This window comes from Dryas octopetala, chromosome 6, assembly GCF_963921425.1.
Source record: "Dryas octopetala chromosome 6, drDryOcto1.1, whole genome shotgun sequence".
NCBI lineage: Eukaryota > Viridiplantae > Streptophyta > Magnoliopsida > Rosales > Rosaceae > Dryas > Dryas octopetala.
Window position 1 is genome coordinate 6,825,526 of NC_141371.1, and position 20,600 is coordinate 6,846,125.

At 36.0% G+C, this 20,600-nt stretch overlaps 4 protein-coding genes and 1 pseudogene across 4 annotated transcripts; all 5 read left to right on the forward strand.

Moving 5' to 3' along the window:
* Positions 1–369: 369 nt before the first annotated feature.
* On the forward strand, positions 370–1,944 carry LOC147281776 (lipid phosphate phosphatase gamma pseudogene; annotated as a pseudogene).
* Positions 1,945–2,404: 460 nt separating this feature from the next.
* Positions 2,405–5,576, forward strand: LOC147281777 (lipid phosphate phosphatase gamma-like). The gene is made up of 2 exons (XM_086247437.1): positions 2,405–3,410; positions 5,281–5,576. Exon 1 carries the CDS (start codon positions 2,722–2,724, stop codon positions 3,388–3,390), a length of 669 nt encoding a protein of 222 aa, XP_086103563.1. The 5' UTR covers positions 2,405–2,721; the 3' UTR covers positions 3,391–3,410; positions 5,281–5,576.
* A 1,185-nt stretch (positions 5,577–6,761) lies between these two features.
* LOC147281778 (POLAR LOCALIZATION DURING ASYMMETRIC DIVISION AND protein) lies at positions 6,762–9,639 on the forward strand. Its single transcript, XM_086248657.1, is given in 4 exon segments — positions 6,762–7,355; positions 8,489–8,946; positions 9,384–9,544; positions 9,546–9,639. Coding segments are annotated over 4 exon segments (1,122 nt in total). The 5' UTR covers positions 6,762–6,904; the 3' UTR covers positions 9,598–9,639.
* A 3,175-nt stretch (positions 9,640–12,814) lies between these two features.
* LOC147281779 (protamine P1 family protein) lies at positions 12,815–14,109 on the forward strand. Its single transcript, XM_086248435.1, has one exon. The coding sequence runs from the start codon at positions 12,989–12,991 to the stop codon at positions 13,982–13,984; it is 996 nt and encodes a 331-aa protein (XP_086104561.1). The 5' UTR covers positions 12,815–12,988; the 3' UTR covers positions 13,985–14,109.
* Positions 14,110–18,400: 4,291 nt separating this feature from the next.
* On the forward strand, positions 18,401–19,434 carry LOC147281780 (uncharacterized). Its single transcript, XM_086248947.1, has 3 exons — positions 18,401–18,595; positions 18,726–18,910; positions 19,212–19,434. Exons 1-3 carry the CDS (start codon positions 18,517–18,519, stop codon positions 19,230–19,232), a joined length of 285 nt encoding a protein of 94 aa, XP_086105073.1. The 5' UTR covers positions 18,401–18,516; the 3' UTR covers positions 19,233–19,434.
* The last annotated feature ends 1,166 nt before the right edge of the window (positions 19,435–20,600 follow it).

Consider the following 20,600-nt stretch of genomic DNA (forward strand, 5'->3'; position numbering starts at 1 on the left):
TCTGACTATTTCTTTAAAAAATTTATGAACAAAAAAAAACCAACTTAATCACCTAAACCTCCCACAGTCCCACCTTTCCATCTAGCTTGTGAGGTTTTATCTCAAACCTTGATGTAACTTAAAGGAATATATAACTTAATATAATATTTATATCCAATAATACACACACTTATTTGACGTGGGACAAATATGAATAATGCTATACTTACCACATTCTTATACCACATTTTTATACCATCTGACGTGTCATTACTTTATTGGACAAAGTTTTTCTTTTTCTTTTTGGGTTTTTCTTTTTATTTTTTAGTATCCAATGTATGAATGCCATGTAAGTTGCCACATAAGGTGGTATGAAATTATGGTATAAAAATGTGGTATATGTAGCACTACTGGACAAATATATTTGATCTACAATTTCTTATGCTCTCTCTACCCTACCTCATTGACCGGCCGCCTCTCCTTCTCTCTTTCTCCTTATTTCTCTCTATTTATCTTTTACTCTTTCCTTCTCCCCTCTATTTCTTCACTAAGTCGTAATTAGAATCTCATTCAACTTAATAAAGAAAAATATCATTAAACTAAATGCTAGTTGGTAAATACTACTTATAACTATAGTTAGTGTTATTGAATTTGTTTGAATTCCTCAAATCATTTTATGTGGGAGTCCAAACTCATACTCATAACAAAAGTTTGATTCTAAACCTAAAATTTTTTTATGTTGTTTTTGTTGTTTAGTTTGAATCCATTATGAAAAAAAAAATAAATAAATTCTCATCCTATCCTATTCTAGCTAGGCTCGGATTAGTATATAGTTGTACAAATTATAAATATGAACTCAACCCAAATGATTTCAATCCATTTTTATCCAATCCATCCAAACTTGTCCAAATTTTGAGTTGGATTCGGATTGGATAGGTTTCACCTAATCTACACTAGGTTTTATAAGTACCTATTGCAAATATAGCCCACATAGTAGCATGCCACCTAGCCCTCCCTATGCTACTATAAACACCAACCAACCCCACCTTAATAAACTTTGAACAATAGATTATGTGCAACTACCTTGCTATATAGTCCAACAAATACAACTGAATAATGTTATACTTATTACATTCTTATACCACATTTTTATACCATTTTACGTATCATTATTTTACTGGATAAGGTTTTTATTTTTTTTATTTTTTAGTGTCTAATGTATGAATGTCATGTAAGTTACCACATAAAGTGGTATAAAAATGTAGAATGTCTAACACTACTGAATACAATTCTCAAATTTCATCTCTCGCACCATGAGTACTACACATGTTTTTGAAGCTGTGGATTTCACACACGTCCGGTACCAAAACGGGTTTCTCTTGTCCCCATCTTCATAAGCATCTCTGGTTTCATCTCCCACTTCATTCTCCGCCGGCAAACTACAAGGCATATTCTTCAGCTTTGGCCACACCATCTCCTTCTACATCATTGATTTCATCAAAGAGTCAGTCAAGCAAGCGCGGCCAGAGACATGCATGTGTCTTGTTGGAGGTGTGCCATTCTCATGGCTGGCCCTCAAACCACTCACATTTCATGTTCTTCTTTGCCACATATCATACTCTCTTGGCCTACAAAGGTATTGGGTTCTTATATGGGAAGGTCATGAAGTGGGTAATGACTTGTGGTGCTTGGTTTATGGCATTTCTAACCATGTATTCTAGGGTGTATTTGGGGTACCACACTGTTGGGCAGGTATTGGATGGAGATCTTTTTGGAGTGTTGATGGGAGGACTTTGGTTTTGGGTGGTCAATTTTGTGTTTTCTCCTTATTTTGTAGCTATTGAAGAGAGTCTTATTGGGAGGATGCTATATATAAAGGACACTTCTCATCTAGAAAATGTGCTCAAGTTTGAGTATCAAAATGCTAGAGCTGCTAGGAAGGCAATAGGTCGCAAATCCAATTAACAAAAGCCATGAAGTTGTATGTTATATAGGTATATGCTCTATAACAACATTTGAGAGTTATAAATTGTATCCGATTTTTCAAATTTAGTGATGTAAAACTCACTAGTTTCCATAGTCAATAATGAAAAAAATTATGTACACGGATCAAATTAAAAATACGATAAGTACTATTGCACAATCATTACTAAATTTTTGTTCACTAAATAATTACTCCCAATATCAATACGTATTATAGAATAACCCTATTGATATGTATTGTACATATTGATGGGCTTCGTCTAAAGCTTGACTCAAATCAATTACGGGCCTGATCTCATGGGCCAGACGGCCCCACCAGTTTCCACACTCTTTACTGGGCCACGTGTAGCCCAACTCCATGGACCATGGCTGTTCTTTCCAGACTCTTCTTCCCCTCCTTTAATGTTGGGGCGTTAATAATAGTACCAAAAAAAAAAAAAAATCGATCGAGCGTCAACGGTTTCTCGAGAGACAAACAAGGAACACATCAAAAATCCATCTGCTTCAGAAATTTCCAACGAAGCAACTACCACTATCCCAACTCAATTTCCATCTCATTTATCAACTCTCTCACACCCTCGCAGCTCAGATTTGCTCATACCCATCTCTTAAATCCCTTCCCTTTCTCTCAAATTTCACACTCCCTCACAACCCAGATCTAATCAGGCACCATCTCTCAACCACTCACTCCCAGAAACTTGAATTCTATTCAATTATACCCAAAACCCAGAATTCTCCACCTCTTTTTGCTTCTCCGCCATGGCTGGGCCACCTTTCAAAGCTGTGACACTGACCGATGTGCGGTACCAGAAGGGTGACCTACTGGGTCACTTTCTGGCATGGGTTTCGCTAGTCCCAGTCTTCATAAGCCTTGGTGGGTTCGTCTCGCACTTCATCTTTCGCCGTGAGCTCCAAGGCATGTTCTTCGCTTTCGGCCTCATAATTTCGCAGCTCATCAACCAGGTGATCAAGGATTTTTTCCAACAAGCTCGGCCCGAGACCTGCGCGTTGCTTGAAATGTGTGATTCGCATGGATGGCCTTCGAGTCACTCCCAGTACATGTTTTTCTTTGCTGTGTACTTTACCCTAATGACGTACAAAGGGATTGGGCTCTGTGACACGAAGAGCAAGTGGGCTGTGAATTTCTTGCCTTGGGCTTTGGCTTTGCTCACTATGTATTCGAGGGTGTACTTGGGGTACCACACTGTGGCTCAGGTCTTTGCTGGTTCTGCTCTGGGAGTGTTTCTTGGGTCTCTGTGGTTTTGGGTGGTGAACTCTGTGCTTATCTGTTACTTTCCGGCTATCGAAGAGAGCGCGATTGGGAGATTGTTTTACATCAAGGACACTTCTCATATACCCAATGTGTTGAAGTTTGAGTACGACAATGCGAGAGAAGCTAGGAACAAACTGGCTTCCAAGTGTAGCTGATTGATGAAGAACTCATCTGGGTATGTGGGATATAAACAATTCTTTATGTTGAGTTCCTGAATTGAGCTATTGAAGATTGTGTTGTGATTGGTTTTTTGTTTGAGTTTAACATGGACATTGGATTCATTTTAAGCAATTATGTTCGTTTGGCATTTTTTTGTTGAGCTATGATAGAAAGAAATGTCCTTTATCTTGATTAAGCATTGATTTGAATACATTACTTGAGTAAGCATTGATTTGAATATGCCTGGGAAAGAATTCTTTAGACTGTATAAGAGTGGAGAAAAGGGAACATGGGTTTCTAGCATTGTGTTGTCACTATGGACTGAGCTTGGCTTGTGTGACTTTATTGCTTGCTGCATACTTTTTTTGTTGTGGTGTTACTCAATTTGAAGTTATGAAGGTCGTTGTTAGTTAGAGTGGATTGAGGAAATTTGGAAATGGAACCACTTATGGAACTTTGTGAGATGCCTAATATCCTAGTCCTTTTTGTGACAATACATTGATAGAATTAGAGCATCCAGTCCAAAACCAATTGGACTTATAAGCACATATACTAAATTCTAGTTTTCCGCCCGCACATGTGGCGAGATTTTTGAGCCTTACACGTGAACAAATTGTATTGGGTGACTGGGAGCATGTGTGGCCGTTGGGCCTTACACGCAGATAACCAAGCTCTGATACTATAATAGAATTAGAGCATCCAGCCCAAAACAATTGGCAATGAGTGGAGAGGCCCAAGACTTATAAGCACATATACTAAACACTAGTTTTCCGATGTGGGACATTGCTCCACATTACTCTCAACATACATGACATAATTAGATAATCTCTGTGGAAATTATGACAATATATCCTAGGGCATTTAGAACCTAGGGGTTTATTAGATGAGCTTTACAGAACACCTCTGTTGATGTATTAGATAAGCTTCACAAAACATTTCTTCTGATATTCAATTTATTTTACTGCATTACATTATTTGTTTCAGTGCTTCATCACCCTATAGTTTTGAGAGGGTATTAAGCAGCAAAGCTGACATGACATGACATGTATATACCACACTTACTTTATAACAATCTTGGTAAGTGAAAGAGCATTTCTATTGTTGTGTGACTGTTGAGGGATTAGGGATACCAATGTAGCACTAAATAGAGAATTAAAGAGAGGAAGGGAGATGGAAGAAAGGGTAGAGGAACTAACGAAGAGAAATTAAGGAGAACATGTAAGTTTAATTCATTAACAAGTCTGCATGAAATGAAACACAATGGCCTAGTTATAGAGGCCATCACAATTCGGATAAACATTTGTGAATCAATCTAAGCTAAACACTAAGAAAATATCTGTGAATCTGTGATGAACAGAAAAGAAGGTTCACATAAAAATCATAAAATGGATAAACATGAATTGGATGAACTCCAATCTCTATCAGAAACTTCATCAAATGATCCATCGTTTATTTCTTTTGTCTTGCAAAGTCCTGGCAACTGTAACAGAGTTGGTATCTACCTTTAAAGTTAGATACTGTAGAGCATCATTTTGTGGCATGTGTTGGGGGGTAAGAAATTATGCGAAGGCAAGAAGAAGAAAATCCAAGTTGAAGATTCTGTAGAGTTTTTAGAGAATAGATAATGACATATATGACATATGAGCAAATCTCAAGTTGTCGTGTCAACAATCCAGTTGATTTAAGTTTAATTCTTGCTTCTTGTCCATTGGATGGCAAATCAGTTGTTTCTATTTCTTTGAGATTTGTAGACAATGTCATTCATGTTTCAGAACTCTCCAGTCTCCATCGTACACATTTTTTTTTTCTCTCTCTCTCTCTCTCTCTCTGTTCGGTTGATCTTTTGATATTCACATATAATATTTTATGCTTTTTTTTTTTTTTAGGTAAGTAGCTCAAGGTTTCTGCTCCAGTATTCAGGCTTTTGCTTGTATAGATGAGATGATTAGAGAAGCCAGTTGGACGGATTGATTGGAGTTTATACTGCTCTTATGTATTAGAAAAGAGAGCATGCTATGATACTTGAAGTTCTAAGGTGCTGGAAAGGACTGTTATAGATTGAGATCTGTTATGTGCAAACTTAAATATTTTACATGTCTGCTAATAACTTGGAAGATGTTATTCAGCACACATCAAATAAAAGAAATTGCATAAGTTATTCGGCACATTTTTCCACTTGCATCATTCATGAATTATTGAATGTATTTTGGTTCTCTAAGCATGGAACTAAGTTGCTCAGAGTTATTTGTGCTCAACTCAATTAGACGGCCCTCAGGATCCACATAATTGGGGTGCTTTGGTCCTCTAAGCTCTAGCAAGCCAATTTGAGGTTTGAACCATCTGATTATGTGCCCAATGTGTGGAATCGGCCAGCGGTATTTGCATGTTTTTCCTTTGCATAAATCTTTCACAGAAGAAATGTGAGGTTTGCTTGATCCACTGCTAATGACGAGTATGGAGAAGAGTTATTGATGGAGTGAAAGTAAGTATGATTAGGGGATCCGGGCAATAGAAAACAAATTTGGTTCAAGGTTTGTTTTGGGTTGAGACTTGGGGTTGGAGTTTATTTTGAATAATATTATTGTTGGCATCAAAATTATTGTGACATAAAAATTCACTAGCAAATTGGTTAGTAGTCAATAATTCAATTTGACTAATCAAAATTAACTAGTGCGCAACACAAGAAAAACTTTTGTATGTGACAGTCGTATGTATCCTATCTCTTAGGGGATGTATGTTGTGGGAAGGAAGTTAGATATGATCGTCACGTGATAAAAGTTCATCCTCCCATAAAATACTAATATCAACGTAACTTAATATCACTCAAAAACAAATGTAACTTAATGCGGGCCATTGGCAAAATTACAAAATTACAGTAATCAAGTCAAAGGAAGGCTAAAAGAAGGATGAATTAACCTAAATTGGTTAAATTTCATGAATCAAGAGCTTTGATTGGTTTATTATTTATATTAATGGCATTGATTGACTAATCTCTTCAATGAAGGGATTTGATTTAAATCAATAAACAAATTAATTAGGGACTATGCTATTTAACCCAACTTATTAGTATAGATAATAAGTTTTGTTTTAGTTTGAATTTTATTAACATATACAAACAATTGAAAAAATGTTTTGTAATTGAGATACCAATCATACCATTGACTTAATAATTTACCAAATTGAGGGCCCAATACAGCACATTGAAACTTCGACCAAAAAAAAAAAAATTACAGCACATTGAAATTTGAATAGACCGGACCCGAAACCGAAAGATTCAAATAGGGAGCCAATCAATTAAATATTCCCAACTGTACAACCGTGAAAGCGGGAAGCACGTGGACCATTCGACGACACCATCATCAACCAAACGACACCAAAGCTCGTAGTGGTAGGTGGCAGTTGCAGAGCTTCCACTTCTCTCAGTTCCCAGTGACGCAGTCAGAGTGAGAGACTCTTCCATTCATTCAAAGCCCTAGTTCTTTTAGCTTCGCCCAATCTCTCAATGTCACAATGTGGCAAGCTCTCTTCGCCGCAGCAGTAGCAGCAGCCTCCACTGGACTCCTCGCCAAGAAGCACCTCCTTTTCAAACCCACCGCCGCCGATTCCGATCCTGAAATCGCCGACGTCGCCACCGTCGCCGTCGGCGATAATGCGGAGCGGAATCCCCAACTCTCCATCGCTTCCGCGTTTCAGGCTCAGCCGCCTCCGTGGGAGAGCGACTGCGAGGAACAGTTGAACGAGGGGATCTTTAGGTTTTCGAGCGAGGGCTCGAGGGGTGGGAGTAAGAGTGGGACCAGGTTTGGGTTGAAGAAGAGAAGCGGGTCGAAGAAGAAAGGAGCTGAGAGATCGGATGGTGTTGTGGAGCAGAGGAAGAATGCGAGGAGAGTTGGTGTTTGCTTGAAGAAGAGGAAGACTTCTGGCAAGAATGTAGCTGCCAAATGTGGATCGTCTTCTTCCAAAGGTTACTTTCTCTGTCGTCCCTCTCGTTTCTCTTTTGTTTGGTTGCTGAGAAAATTATGTGGCAAAAGAAAAAGGCTTGTCACTGTTAAATCATAAAAAATGATCAATCTTTATGATGCTGAATGTGCTTCTTTTATGATATTTATTCCTTTCTGTGTTAGGCTGTTAACTATTCGATTCTTTATTTGATCATTACTAGTTGATATTCTTCATCTAATGTAAATATTGTGTCAACTTTGAAAACTTATAAAATTAGGCATTCAAGAACTGAATTATTGATCTTATCTTATTCCCAATTGAATGTAACATTTCAACATCAGCGTACCCAAAGTAGGACCTAGGTTGCTGGGTTTCTTTTAAATAGAAATTGCAAGAAAAAGTTTTCTTTTGGAAAAGTTTTTGTTGTTTGGTAGATTAGGGACTAGTATAGGATATCCTTGCTAAGCCGCTTTTATGGGGCAGTTTTTTACTCATGGTTGATCCCCAAAGCCTTAAACTTTCCATTTGGCATCTTATCGGTTTAAAGAAGGAATTGGTGGACCCTGATAGTTTCTTTGCTACAGAGCCTCTTTAAATATATCTAATTCTCTCTCATGTTTCAATGTTGTAATCTTTCTAAGTTCTTTTGGGTAGGAAGAGGAAAAAGCAAACACTGTGGTGACATTCTAGTTTAGTATAGGACTATGGTTTTGCAGGCTATGTTTTGTTATATATTGCCTACAAAAGGAAGGTGATGCTTATTGTTTGTTGTAAACTACAATGCAATGCTGTTATGTTCAGACAAACAAATTTGAATGATTAGCAGTGATAAGCATTACTATTTGGGAAGAAGGGTGATGAGATTTGTAAAGACACTTTCAAGAGATCCTTAAAGTTCTCTCTTGAAATTCTAATTAAAAGCAGAAACCCTGAAAGCATTTGATCTCAATTATTGTGCATTTTTAATGAGGCATATTGTGTAAATACAGAATTGGAATCCATGTGTTGATAATAGTTCAGCATCTTCAGTCTTCTCTAAACTTTTCCATGGACTTGAACCTATGATGATTTTGTGTTAGTCTCACAATTCACAAACATGCTATTTTTGAAGATTGGAGTTTAACATATTAATTTACTTCTTGTTATACTCTTCAGATACCTCCTTATTTGGTTGGGGACTTAACGTTGGGATCATGTACATGATGTCTGCTGGAAAAGCTGAAATCAGTAAGCTGAATGTAGCCATGGATGATACCGCAAAAATTGTGCAGGACTTAAAATCTGAGCTTGATAAAAGAAAATCAATTCAAGTTTCAGGTTCTGCAAATGAAGCCAATACGAACCATCAGACAACTAGTTGCAAGCTTACTCAGCCAGAACTCAACAAGTCAAGTGCAGAAAACAGAGGCCCTAATGATATTAAACTCTCCAGTTTCCCTGTCTCTGATTATGGCGAATATGCAAGTAGTGTTCTTACAGAGGAGCAGGAGTTAGAGCCAGAGGTTCTGGACATGGATCAATTGGAAGCAGAGCTTGAGTCTGAACTGCAGAAACTTCCATGGTGCATCACCACAGAAGCTCCTCGCGAAGAGGGATTGAGAAATCTGGGTGAGGTCAGTCTTTGAATAGTTGATTTACCTTACTGAGGTGTGCCTTTATGCTGATGCTATCATCTAGAGCTAACAATTAGACAATCATGTGTAGCTTATACTATTTAGTAGTGTTTGCAATATTCTGGAACAAGTTCTGCGTCTTTAATAATACATATTGGATGCTGAACCAACAATCTTCTGAACTGATCAGTGGTAAGATTTTAAGTACCACCCATGACGTACCAAAAAGTGGCAACCGTATGCTATATAGGTACTCTTTATCTGTAGTAATTAAAAAAGACTGAATCTTTTGGTCTGAGATATAGGATTGTGGTTTTGTTCGTTTACTTGGTGCACGAATGAAATCAGATAGGCTATTCTAAATGGCTAAATGGTGAATTTCATGTTATGCCTAACTGATTTTCCCCTTCTAATGAAAACGCATCTTTCCAATTTAGGATATTGCCTCTGAAGTTTCAGCTAAAGGGTTTCATGAACAGGGACAGAGTTTCGATACTGAGCAGTTCCATGGAGTATTGCCAGCTGAACTAGATCAGAAACTATGCCATGTGCTCATTGAACAGCAGGGAAGCCAAATTGTGGAGCTGGAATCTGAACTGCATTCGGCCCAATCAAAACTCCAAGAGAAAGAAACTGAACTTCAAGCATTGAAGGACTGTGTTAGACACCTAACTCAATTATCTCTTTCAACTGTCTCAGGCAGGACTTCATGATCTCCTTTTAAGTTCTTTCTTATCTTCCTTAAATAAATTTTATACTCCATTTCTTTCTTTGGCATTGGAATATTTCTCCAGACTCTAACACAAAGCATTGTTTCCCAGATGATGAAAACGAGGAACACATTGGACAAGAGCAAACCACTGATTGGAATCACAACATGGAGGGATCTGAGTCAAGAAAACCAATGGTTGGGATGAAAAGACCTATTCATATGTGATACTGCTGAAGGTAATTTACTAGTTTACTAGACCATTATAGGATATGCTAGCCGGCAAATTTAATGTAAAGGGTGGGCCATACAAATCTACATTATAGCAGCCCCACATTGCCTGCTGTGTACCAACTTGCAAGGTACAGCTTATGGGCTTGTAGCACCCGATGTTATTAGTGTCAAAACTTGCAGTATCTTTTCTTGCATTCTGCAGCACATGTAATATTAAATTCTGATATCCTTATTTTAATGCCTAGTTTGTAGAACTGAGCTCTCTTTAGTCTTTACCCAGTGATCACCAACACCCAATTGACTTGCTTGCCTTTCCTGCTTCTTTTAAAAGTGGCAGTGCCAGAAGGACCTCTGAAACCTAAGTTGACTTTTTGTTCTCTTGTTGGGACTTGGGAGAGTTTATAATTCAGTAGCCCAGTCACATACCAAATTACCATATGGCACTGAGCATAGTGTAGGTGGGTGTGAACTCAGTTAGGGCCAAAATCGGAAATTAGTGAGACTAATGAAAGCTGTAGTGCGGTTATGGTTGGTGTGTCTGTGTAGAGAGACAGATGATAGGAAAGTGGAGCCATTGAAGTGGCGTGTTGGATGTATTGCCTTTCCCTTTCAAAGATGAATTTTTGTGTACGTCTTGAGTCTCTCTCACAGTAAGAATAGTAGTGGGGGTTTGTGGTTTACCATGTAATGATTAATTCCTTTGATTGCATACAACTTTACAAGCATATGATTTTGACCTAATGGCATCTCTTCCTTTATTTTAAAATAGAATTTTGTTAATGGGAATGAATGGAATGTTAAGAGTCCATTTCAATATAAGGATTGAAAATGATAGGGATTTTGATTTTAATTCTTAGTGTAAATTGTTAAATTGAATCTTAGAAATATAAAAAGTCTACTTATAAATTTGATTTTTTTTTTAAATAATTTTAATACTGAAGTATCCAGTTTGTTTTGGGCCATTGATTCAATCATGTCAAGCATAACCATTGCTGTAAATGCAAATTTGTATAATATACAAATAGACTTTATGTTTATGTTATGTATGTCAAGAAAATTGAATAAAAATCATTGCTCTTACAAATTTGTCTAAAATAAATAAATACAAGCTTGAAAGGGATGTAGAAGATTATTTGGTCGAATTCAAGGCAGAAGCCGGTTTGTTTGTGAATTGGTCAATTCCATATTTTCATAAGGTCGGGCATTGGTCTTGTTTCTTTTTACTAAGAGCACGGAATTGTCTTCTTTCATTTTGTAAGAGCATGCAAGTGTTTAGTTTTGTTAGTCAAATGTTTTAATACAATCCAAACCACATCAATCCTTTGAATCTATTCAGAACGACTTTATAAAACGATTAATTTAATTAGTTGTTTACCATTTTGATTCATATTTTAGAAAGTTAATAAATTATTTTTTCAGTCTTTTTGGGTCAAATTACCCCTCCATATATGTCCTCGGATCACTTGATTCTAATTTTGACATTGTCGACTCTATGCTTTCATATACATTTAAACAATTCCACCATTATTTTTTACCAACTCTACTATTTTCGTTTTTTAAATAGCTCAAACGAGTTAAAATTGTTAACTTTTTAGAGTATAAACGAATATGAAAACACTTGGGAATCATGTTATGAAGTTTCGCATCGAATGGTTTTTAAGCAAAGAGATTGGCTACTATGTAATGTTTGCATGAGAATATCCAATTATTTCAAGAGAAATACTATCCACGTTTTCTAATGTATTTTCTTCTTTATTATCCATATAAGCCGTTGAGTTTGTTAGGTTCAACCTTGAAAAGAAGAAGCATGCATCAATCACCATCCAATCATGGTTTGTTGAATGAGTGAGTTTGAGTGGACAACCCAAGAAAAATATAATTCTATATTAAATAAGTCCCAGAAAGAAGACCCCCAAATTTCATGAAAGATCCAATGGCTCAGATTGCATCAAGATTTACAGCACACATGCATCTGATAACGTATAAAACATGGACAATATTGTATTGCATACGCTACAACAAAGTCCCAAACAATAAATGTAAAATAATAACTGACCTCGAGAGCCAGTACAAACTCCAAACACAACCCTGCGAGGCTACAAAGCCTACAACCTCGAAATATAGAAACAAATCTTTACAGTCCGATTCACCCATCCGTGCAAGCACAAATAAAATTTAAGCATAAATTCAATTTAGACACATAATTATATAAGATATTTTAACGGAGTCTATGAACTTTAAAATATTTTAAATATACACCTGATTTATTATCTAAATTGAAAAATGAATTTCTGTCCATTGATTCGTTGAGAGATCAGTTAAATGACAGCTTGGCTTTTGCTGACCAGGATTACTTGACGACGTGGCACTATTTCAGCAAACATTTCCCGCCAAATGAGCGACACGGGCTCACAATTTAATAATAATAGAGAGAGTGAGAGTTTGTGGGCCCGTGCCAGGGGTTAAGTGGACTCGTGTTTCTCATTTCCCGCCAATGAGCGACACAGGTCCACCTAACCCCTGACACGGGTCCACAAACTCATCATCTCTTTCTCGCTCGTTGAACAAAAGTGAGAGATTTATATTCGAATTTGGGGGAAACATGATGTTTTTTGAAGACTAAATAGTCAGGAGAGCGTTCGACGAGCGGGAAAGAGGTGATGGGTGTGTGGGCCCGTGTCAAGTGGACATGTGTTGCTCATTTGACGGGAAATGTATGCTGAGTTGGTGTCACGTCGCCAATTAATCCCCGTTAGCAAAAGCCAAGCTGACATTTAACTGATCTCTCAATAAATTGATGGACGAAATTTTATTTTTCAATTTAAATAATAAATCAGGTGTATATTTAAAATATTTGAAAGTTCGTGGACCCCGTTGAAATAACATATATAGTTATGTGTCTAAATTAAATTTATGCCTAAAATTTAATCCACACCCACAAAAACCCAAAAAAAAAAAAGGAAAAAAATTGAAGCTAAAACAGAGCTCTACAGTCACCCATTTTCAGAGTGAGAGAGAGAGAGAGAGCTTCTTCTCAACCTCTCAAAGCTGAGCAACCAAACCAAACCAATCAAACCCACCAGTCAGATTTGGGTGGAAATGAAGCTATCTGCGAAACACATATCGAGTCCGGGTCGGACCGAGAAGTTCCCACCGCCATTGATGAGGTTTCTGAGGAGCAATGTTGGGAGCAGAAGCAGAGGTCGGTTACGTTCGAGCCCACTGTTTGTGAGGAAGAAGAGCGCCGCCATTGAAACCCAGGAGCCCTCCTCGCCCAAAGTGACTTGCATGGGGCAAGTCCGAGTCAGAAGGACCTCCAAACAAGCTGCTTCAAGACCCGGACAGGCCAAACGGGCCGGAGCCCCAACCCGACGACGACGGTGTAAATGGATCCGAAACGCCCTGTTTTGCCGCCATTTTCCCGGGAAAATCAAGCCCTGGTCTTTCCGACCCAACTGGCGCAAGTGGATGCCGTTTTTTCAGCTGGGTTTTTGTGGGAAACCCGGAATTAAAGAAGACCCGTCGAAAATTGAATCGAAATTTGGGGGTAGAAGTGAAGGTTCAGATGGGGAAGATGAAGAACAAGAAGAAGACCAAGAAAGTGAAAGAAAAGCTAGGGTTTTTGCTTCTTCTTCTTCCTCTACCCCACCAAAGAACGCTTTGCTATTAACTCGATGCAGATCTGCACCGTACAGGTCTTCATCTTTGGCCAGCAGATTCTGGGGCTCACCTAATGGAGCTGAAGAAACACAGGAAGAAGAACAGAGCAGGGAGCCCCAAAACAGAGAAAATTGCACCCAGAATGAGAGACCCAGTTCAGAACGAGAGTCCATTTCGGATCAAGAAGCGAGAACAGACTCAGAAACTGAGGGAAAGTTGGTGTTTTTCAAGGAATTGGAGGATTCAATAAGAGAAAGAATGGCCAAATCTGCAAGCATTGAAGATTCCAAAGATGGGGGCTCTGCTAGACCTCTAATACTCACAAGGTGTAAATCAGAACCAGCAAGAATGGCATCAAAGCTCGACCCGGAGTTGAGTTTCTGGAGAAAGAGAAGGTTGGGTATCGTTGATTCATGCTCACCAAGTGTTATGTGATTAATCAAATTCTTAATTAGTCTCATTGTTTTTCTATTTATTTTTATTATTATTATTATTTTTTTTGGCAACTGAAACTGATGAATACTGAATATAATTTCTAAAAAAACAATTTTTTTTGGGTAGTTAAAGTGTGTATTTTTCACATCTGGGGCTGTACGAGAGAATCTCTAGGCTCTCTTCTTTATCAGTCTATGCTTCTATGGTAATGTAAAAAGGTTAAGCTGTGGTCGTACACTGGAAGCTGAAAGAAATGAAATGAAATGAAACTGCTATGTCTGCTTTTTGATCACCTACGACTCATCCACACCTCATTTCCATGGGCCATTGATTACTGATCTAAGTTTGTGTTGTGTGGTGTGTCTTGGATTTCTAAAAGGAACTGTTTTCTGTGTTTTCTTTCTGCTTTTTTGTGGTAATGGGACTTTTGGTTTGAGTATTATAAGTTATAATATGCACCATTGGATACTCTGACCAACATTTTCACTTGGGTAGAAGCTTAATATAGTATCTGCAGGAGGTGACCCACTTCTTCATTTAATAGTTAATACATGTTGGGATGGGTTTGTGTTTGTTTATTGCTTGTGAAGATTAATATAATATAGAATTAGACTTCACAGCATTATAAAATTGGTTGATTGTAATTTCTTTGTAAGATTTCTAGTCTCGGATTCTTGGTGCGCTTGGTTTGGTCATGCCCTGGTGCATAATAAATGTTTCTTATGTGAAAGTTAGGGTAAAATGGACTAACTCACAAAATGTATACATTTGTGATAAAAAAAGCTTTTTCCGTGAAAGTTATGTAGCCTTAATTTACTTTTGTTGATAAAAGAGGAGACCATGTAAGGAAGGTTAAGTAAAAAAAATCAATCGCTAATAAGTAGAAAACAAATTATTCTTGAATAAGGACTCTAATTTTCGACCCTTATTCTCAATCGAAAAAATTTGTATGCGTCCGGTGCACTATATTTGAACTCTTATAAAAGCATACATGGAACACATCATTATGTGTGGATCTCACCACTTGTACTTTGGCTAACTCGAAGAAGGTACTGTCCATAATGTCCATTTGCCATATCGATGAAGATGATTTTTTTTTTTTTTTTTTCCGTTTGATTAAACATGATTGCCATGTTATAGGAGAGTGCCACAGACCACCGGATAAGTGTATGCATCCTAAGAGAAATCTCCCAGACCCATCTCTATGATTAAGCAGTACTCTATAGTCGGTGATAATTTTTTTTTTTTTAACGATACACTGTTATGTGGTGTAACCAATCCAATGTAGGGTAACCAATCTAATGTATAAAGGTATTATTAGATGACATATTTATCTCTTTTAGGGTATAATATTAATAACATTCACATATATTATGACACATATATTTGTTACACTACGTAACGGTGTATCGGTTACACTAAAAAATTTCTCGTAGTCGGTATGTACTACCAAATAATGTTATTGATTGTTGCAGACTTCATATGATTTTGTGATTAGTTCATGTGCTCAAACTTTATATTGAAAAAGCCCAAATGAATGAGAATGTTCAATCATATGCTCATTAGTTTTTAAACATGTCTGATTTACTTACAATTTATTATTGTTATGTTTTTTATTATCTAATTATATGTCAATTGATGACTTGCCAGTGGTGGTCACATTTACATGGTGTTACTAATTTTCAGTGTTATAACATGGGTAGACAATATATTTATATTTTTAAGATATAGTTATTAATAAATATACATGTTAAGTGAATTTGTAATATCATGTGGTTGTGTGACAATCACACTAATAAATTACTCCTCGCATTATTAGGATTCAGTTTGATATTCATATCTTACCCTTTGGATTAAGAAATTAAATATCCAAATTTGTTTTAAATTTTGAATTTATTGATGAATGTATTATGTAACTTATGAAATATAAGAACATATTTCTTTTAAAGAGACTTTTAAAAATGGATAGAGAAAGAAAGTGATATGCAAAGTGAGTTGCATGTGCCCATTGGGCTAATGGGCTTTTCAATCCAATCATGTATCTCCTCTTCTCTCGCGGCATTTGATGCGGGCCCCGCAGAACCCAGATTTGGTGGGAAAGTTTGTCATCCATAATCCTCCTCAAGGTCCTCAATAATATTGGGGTTTGAATAAAATATTTTGGTACCATACTATGAAAATTATTATGTATAATCACTGTCATATAGTGTAATTAATTTATATGTTATAATATATGTGAATGATGAGTTTATATTTATAGGTATATTATTAGTAGCATTCACACATATTATCATTATCATGTACATTAATTATTCCACGTGACAATATAACGATTATACAAAATAATTACTCATATAATATCTCCCTCCTTATTATCACAATATATAAACTATACTGTGAGTCTCTCCTTCTAAAGAGGGATCCATAATCTTTTTAGAAAAAGGATAGGGACATAGTTGTTAGGCTCACTTGGGATGTGACACTATAGATCTAAATAATCTATCTTTAAATTCTCATTTAAAATAATTTCTATAAAAAACAATGAAATTGAAATTTTTCTAAATATTTCTTTACCATCATATTTTTTTATAGATTATCCATAGCATTGCAGTCATTTGTTAAATTTAATTGTTGTTAAATAATTAAATGGTTTCTAAGTTGTATTTTTTTTAATACATATCTAATTAAAAAAATGATTATATAGTACGAATGATTGGATTGTATGAAAAGATGGACCCTCATGAGAGCTAGTATTTTTTTTGTATTTATGAGAAAAATGAAATCCATTCTTTAGAAGCTCCTTGCAACTATTGTCATCATTTATAACCCAAATAGTACATTGTGGCATAGGTTCAAACAATGTTACTATATATACCATAACTTGTATTATATGCATTTAATAGTAAATTTAAGAAATAAAAAATTGCAGTTGATAGTCGAAGAATTTGAAGTCTGTGTCCTACTTGGAAGAGGCAATTACCGATCGTACACAAGAATCAAGAAGGAAGACCCACTGGCCATTCCTCTCCAGCCATGACATAGCTGTTGTTGATGTTCGACCCAACAAGACTGTCCACGACGATATGCAAACTTAACTCATATCACCATGTGGTCTCCATGAATTAAGTTTACTAATCTGGCTTATTAAACTACGGGTAACATGAAAAACAAGTGAAAAAGAACATATTTAAGAGTTAAGATTCAGTATGATTGTAAAACTAATATTTTATTGAAGTAAATCTAACCTTTAGATGGATTATCCTTTACTTATCATTCATATTTTGTATCTTATATTAATCGGACTGTGGTTTATTAATATAAAAATTACTATAATCTTAAATTATATATATAACATACACAATACTTATAAGTAAAACTTCAAAATGAAATGTGTTACAACATTCGAACACCCACGCTTGAGAGTTGGATGCCTAAGCTGCTCTTACATATATATCACTTAAATATATTAAGACTTTTTATGATTGTGTAATTATTCATCTCCAATTGTGTGTGTAAGTTAGGAATTGTGCAAGATTGACTGAAATTTATGTCCACTTTAAAACTTATTTATATTTACAACAAGTACAATACTCGCATGTATATCCATTTTCTAATTTTATTATTCAATGAGGTATATAATTCAGCCTTCATTTACAATCATACTCGATGCATTTTAGTAGGGTTGCTGGTTCTAATGATAGAGCTCTAGCCAACTAAATAATAATTATGAAAATGACTCTAGCTTCCTTTGACCAAATTATTTTCCTTCTCTTTATTTTGAGGGCCAGAAATACAACTCTCAACTCTGGTGTCAATGTGAAAGCCAAAATGGTGTCTTCAAAGACTTCAACAGTACTTGTCCACAAGCTGTGAATGAGGTTGATTGATCACAGCATAGAGATCTCAAATATATCATAATGAAATCCCACAAACTATTTTTCTAAGCTACTTTCCATGAAAAAAAAAATACACAAAGTATTTAAGAAACAATGAGTAAAAGGGATTTAATTGCTTTAATCTATTTCCCATGTACCAAGTTACCAACTACCAAATGAATTTTATATATAGTTTGATGACAAACAAGAAGCAGAACAAAAGACACTATGTCTGAATGAGCAATATGCAGTCCAGCCAAGGGGGGGCTAAATGGGATGTCCCTGCATAAGACATTGCAATATTATAGACACATGGAGTTGTCCCAAGACAAATAAATTTTTTTTTTTCAAAAAAAAAAGAAAAAAAGAAAAAGCACTAAATTAATATAAAAACTGAAAAAAGCAATAAAATTTGATGTATATGTGGTATGCTACTCACACTAACATTAATGATCCAACCCAACACATCCATGTCAGTACCTCACAACTTATTGCTGTGAGGGATGGTGACGGTTTCAATTGTGAAGAAACTGAAAAATAAAAAAACACCTAAATCTACCTCTGCCTTGCTTCTTTCGTGAACCCCTTTTGTTTTCTCTGTATATAAATGCTCATTTGGGTTCTGACAGACTCAGCTTTGGGCCTAAAAATATTAGCATGACCATGGAGCTCAAGTTCTCTACCATCATCACCATCTTCTTCCTCTGCCTGCTTGCCACACCTTACTTTTCAAGAGGTTTGCAACTTTGCACTACTTAATTTTTACTTATTCTATCATTCTCTATCTAATTAATTTGTTTTGGTGAATTATGCAGTAAATGGTCATAATTGAGTTCATTGTTTTGTGTGTTGGTGTGTGTTTTTAGTTGGTGGGTCTTCAGATATGGTGGATACTGAGGTTTATGAGATTGATTATAGAGGTCCAGAGACCCACTCTGCAGTTCCACCACCTAATCACTCTCATGGGAAGCCTCTGCCTTTGATCCACAAAGAAAGTTCCATGGGAAGTCCCAAATTTAAGAGCTTTAGGGGTGGTAACATGGGAAGAATGGTAACAAATCTATTTGGAATTGTAATCTCATAGACATTTATATAAAAATTAGGCTTAAATGATATCTATTTTTGATGGGGGCATTGAAGGGCTTGATATATTGCAGTACTTGTCATTCAAGATATATAAAAACTCAGACTTTTATACATTCATTGTGTTTGTCTTTCTTAATCACTGTATTACCTTATGAGAAAGATGGACACATAAAATATATGTATTTGTAATAAGGAAATTTCTTTTTACTTGGTTGGGGCATATGCTTACATTGATGTTCTCACTTTTATTATGAACTCTTTTGCAGGCGAAGAAAATACATGGATGAAGATTCTTTTGCAGTACTGGGAATGTTAATTAATTTTGGTTAAAGTTTTCACAATTTGGTCCCTTTTACTATAGTTATCCATCGAGAACATAATATTGTTGAGATTGATGGATTAATATGCATGTATGATGAATAGCATTAATATAGCAATGTATAATTTGTTATATGTTTTATATATATATCTTCCCATCGCCTTGTATAAGTGAGGGTTGTGAGATCTTTTTTATATATATATGCTTGAAATAATGTATTATAGTTGTAATTATGATTAATGTTATATACATTTTTAGGTCTAAGAATGCAGACTACCTTACATTCAAACTTATATCATACTCCTTCAGAATTTAATAAGTTCCAAGAATCATATTTAGCAGGTACATAGCTATTTGCATTTACATCTATTTACTGCATTAATTCCTCTTTGAACTTCACAAAATGTGAGATTAAGTACCCTCAGGTTTCTTTGGTTTGCAGATATAGATTTGAGTATATGAATGACATTGGCATATTTTGATTTTCTGAAATGAGTATAGAATGACATTTCCAGAAAATTCATTCATCGAACCAAATCTCAGTGCATGAAACATGGTTTTGCTAGCTAGCTTTCTTTTCATTATGTAACCTTTGAGTGAGAACCCAATTTGATCTCATATTTTTCAATCAGTTATCGCTGTGCACTTCAATGAACATTAATTAATTTGGTTGGGGTTTGGTGGATGTGTGCATGTGTGCCACACATGTAATGTGGCAGTGAGCCTTGCAATGTTTGTGGATTGATGGTAACACCTATGAATGCACAGTTGGAGACTTGGAGGCCACCGGGGGAACCAAAACGACCAAATTAATTGATGCTACCGAGTTTGCTCAACCTACTTAGTTTGGTCGACGTCTACACTTTTTGCAGACCATGATTAATCTAAAAATTAAAAAGTTGAATTCATACAGGCAAGAACCTGTTTTTGTTCCTAACCCTTGACTTGATGGATATGATTATGATCAGTACCTATCCCTTGATATAAAATTAATCCTCTAGCTAGTACTAGACAAACATGCAACTCTTGGACAAGAAAGAGCCAAGAGAAGCTTTGTAATATGGAAGCCTTTTGAGAATAGATATATACCTATACAACTATATGCTTATAGGTACGTATTCCCTAAGCTATTTATATATGAAGGCATTCTCACCAAACCGAAGAGCCGACAACGTTTTGCCACACGCATTATCACTTTCAAAATTGATCAATAATCGGCTAAATTTAAAAGATTAATCACAATCTTATAAGATATGTCTTACAGAGTCTTCTTTCACAATGAGATAAGACTTATGTTAAGTCACCTAGTCTTAAACTAACTAGACTGTAGTTTGTG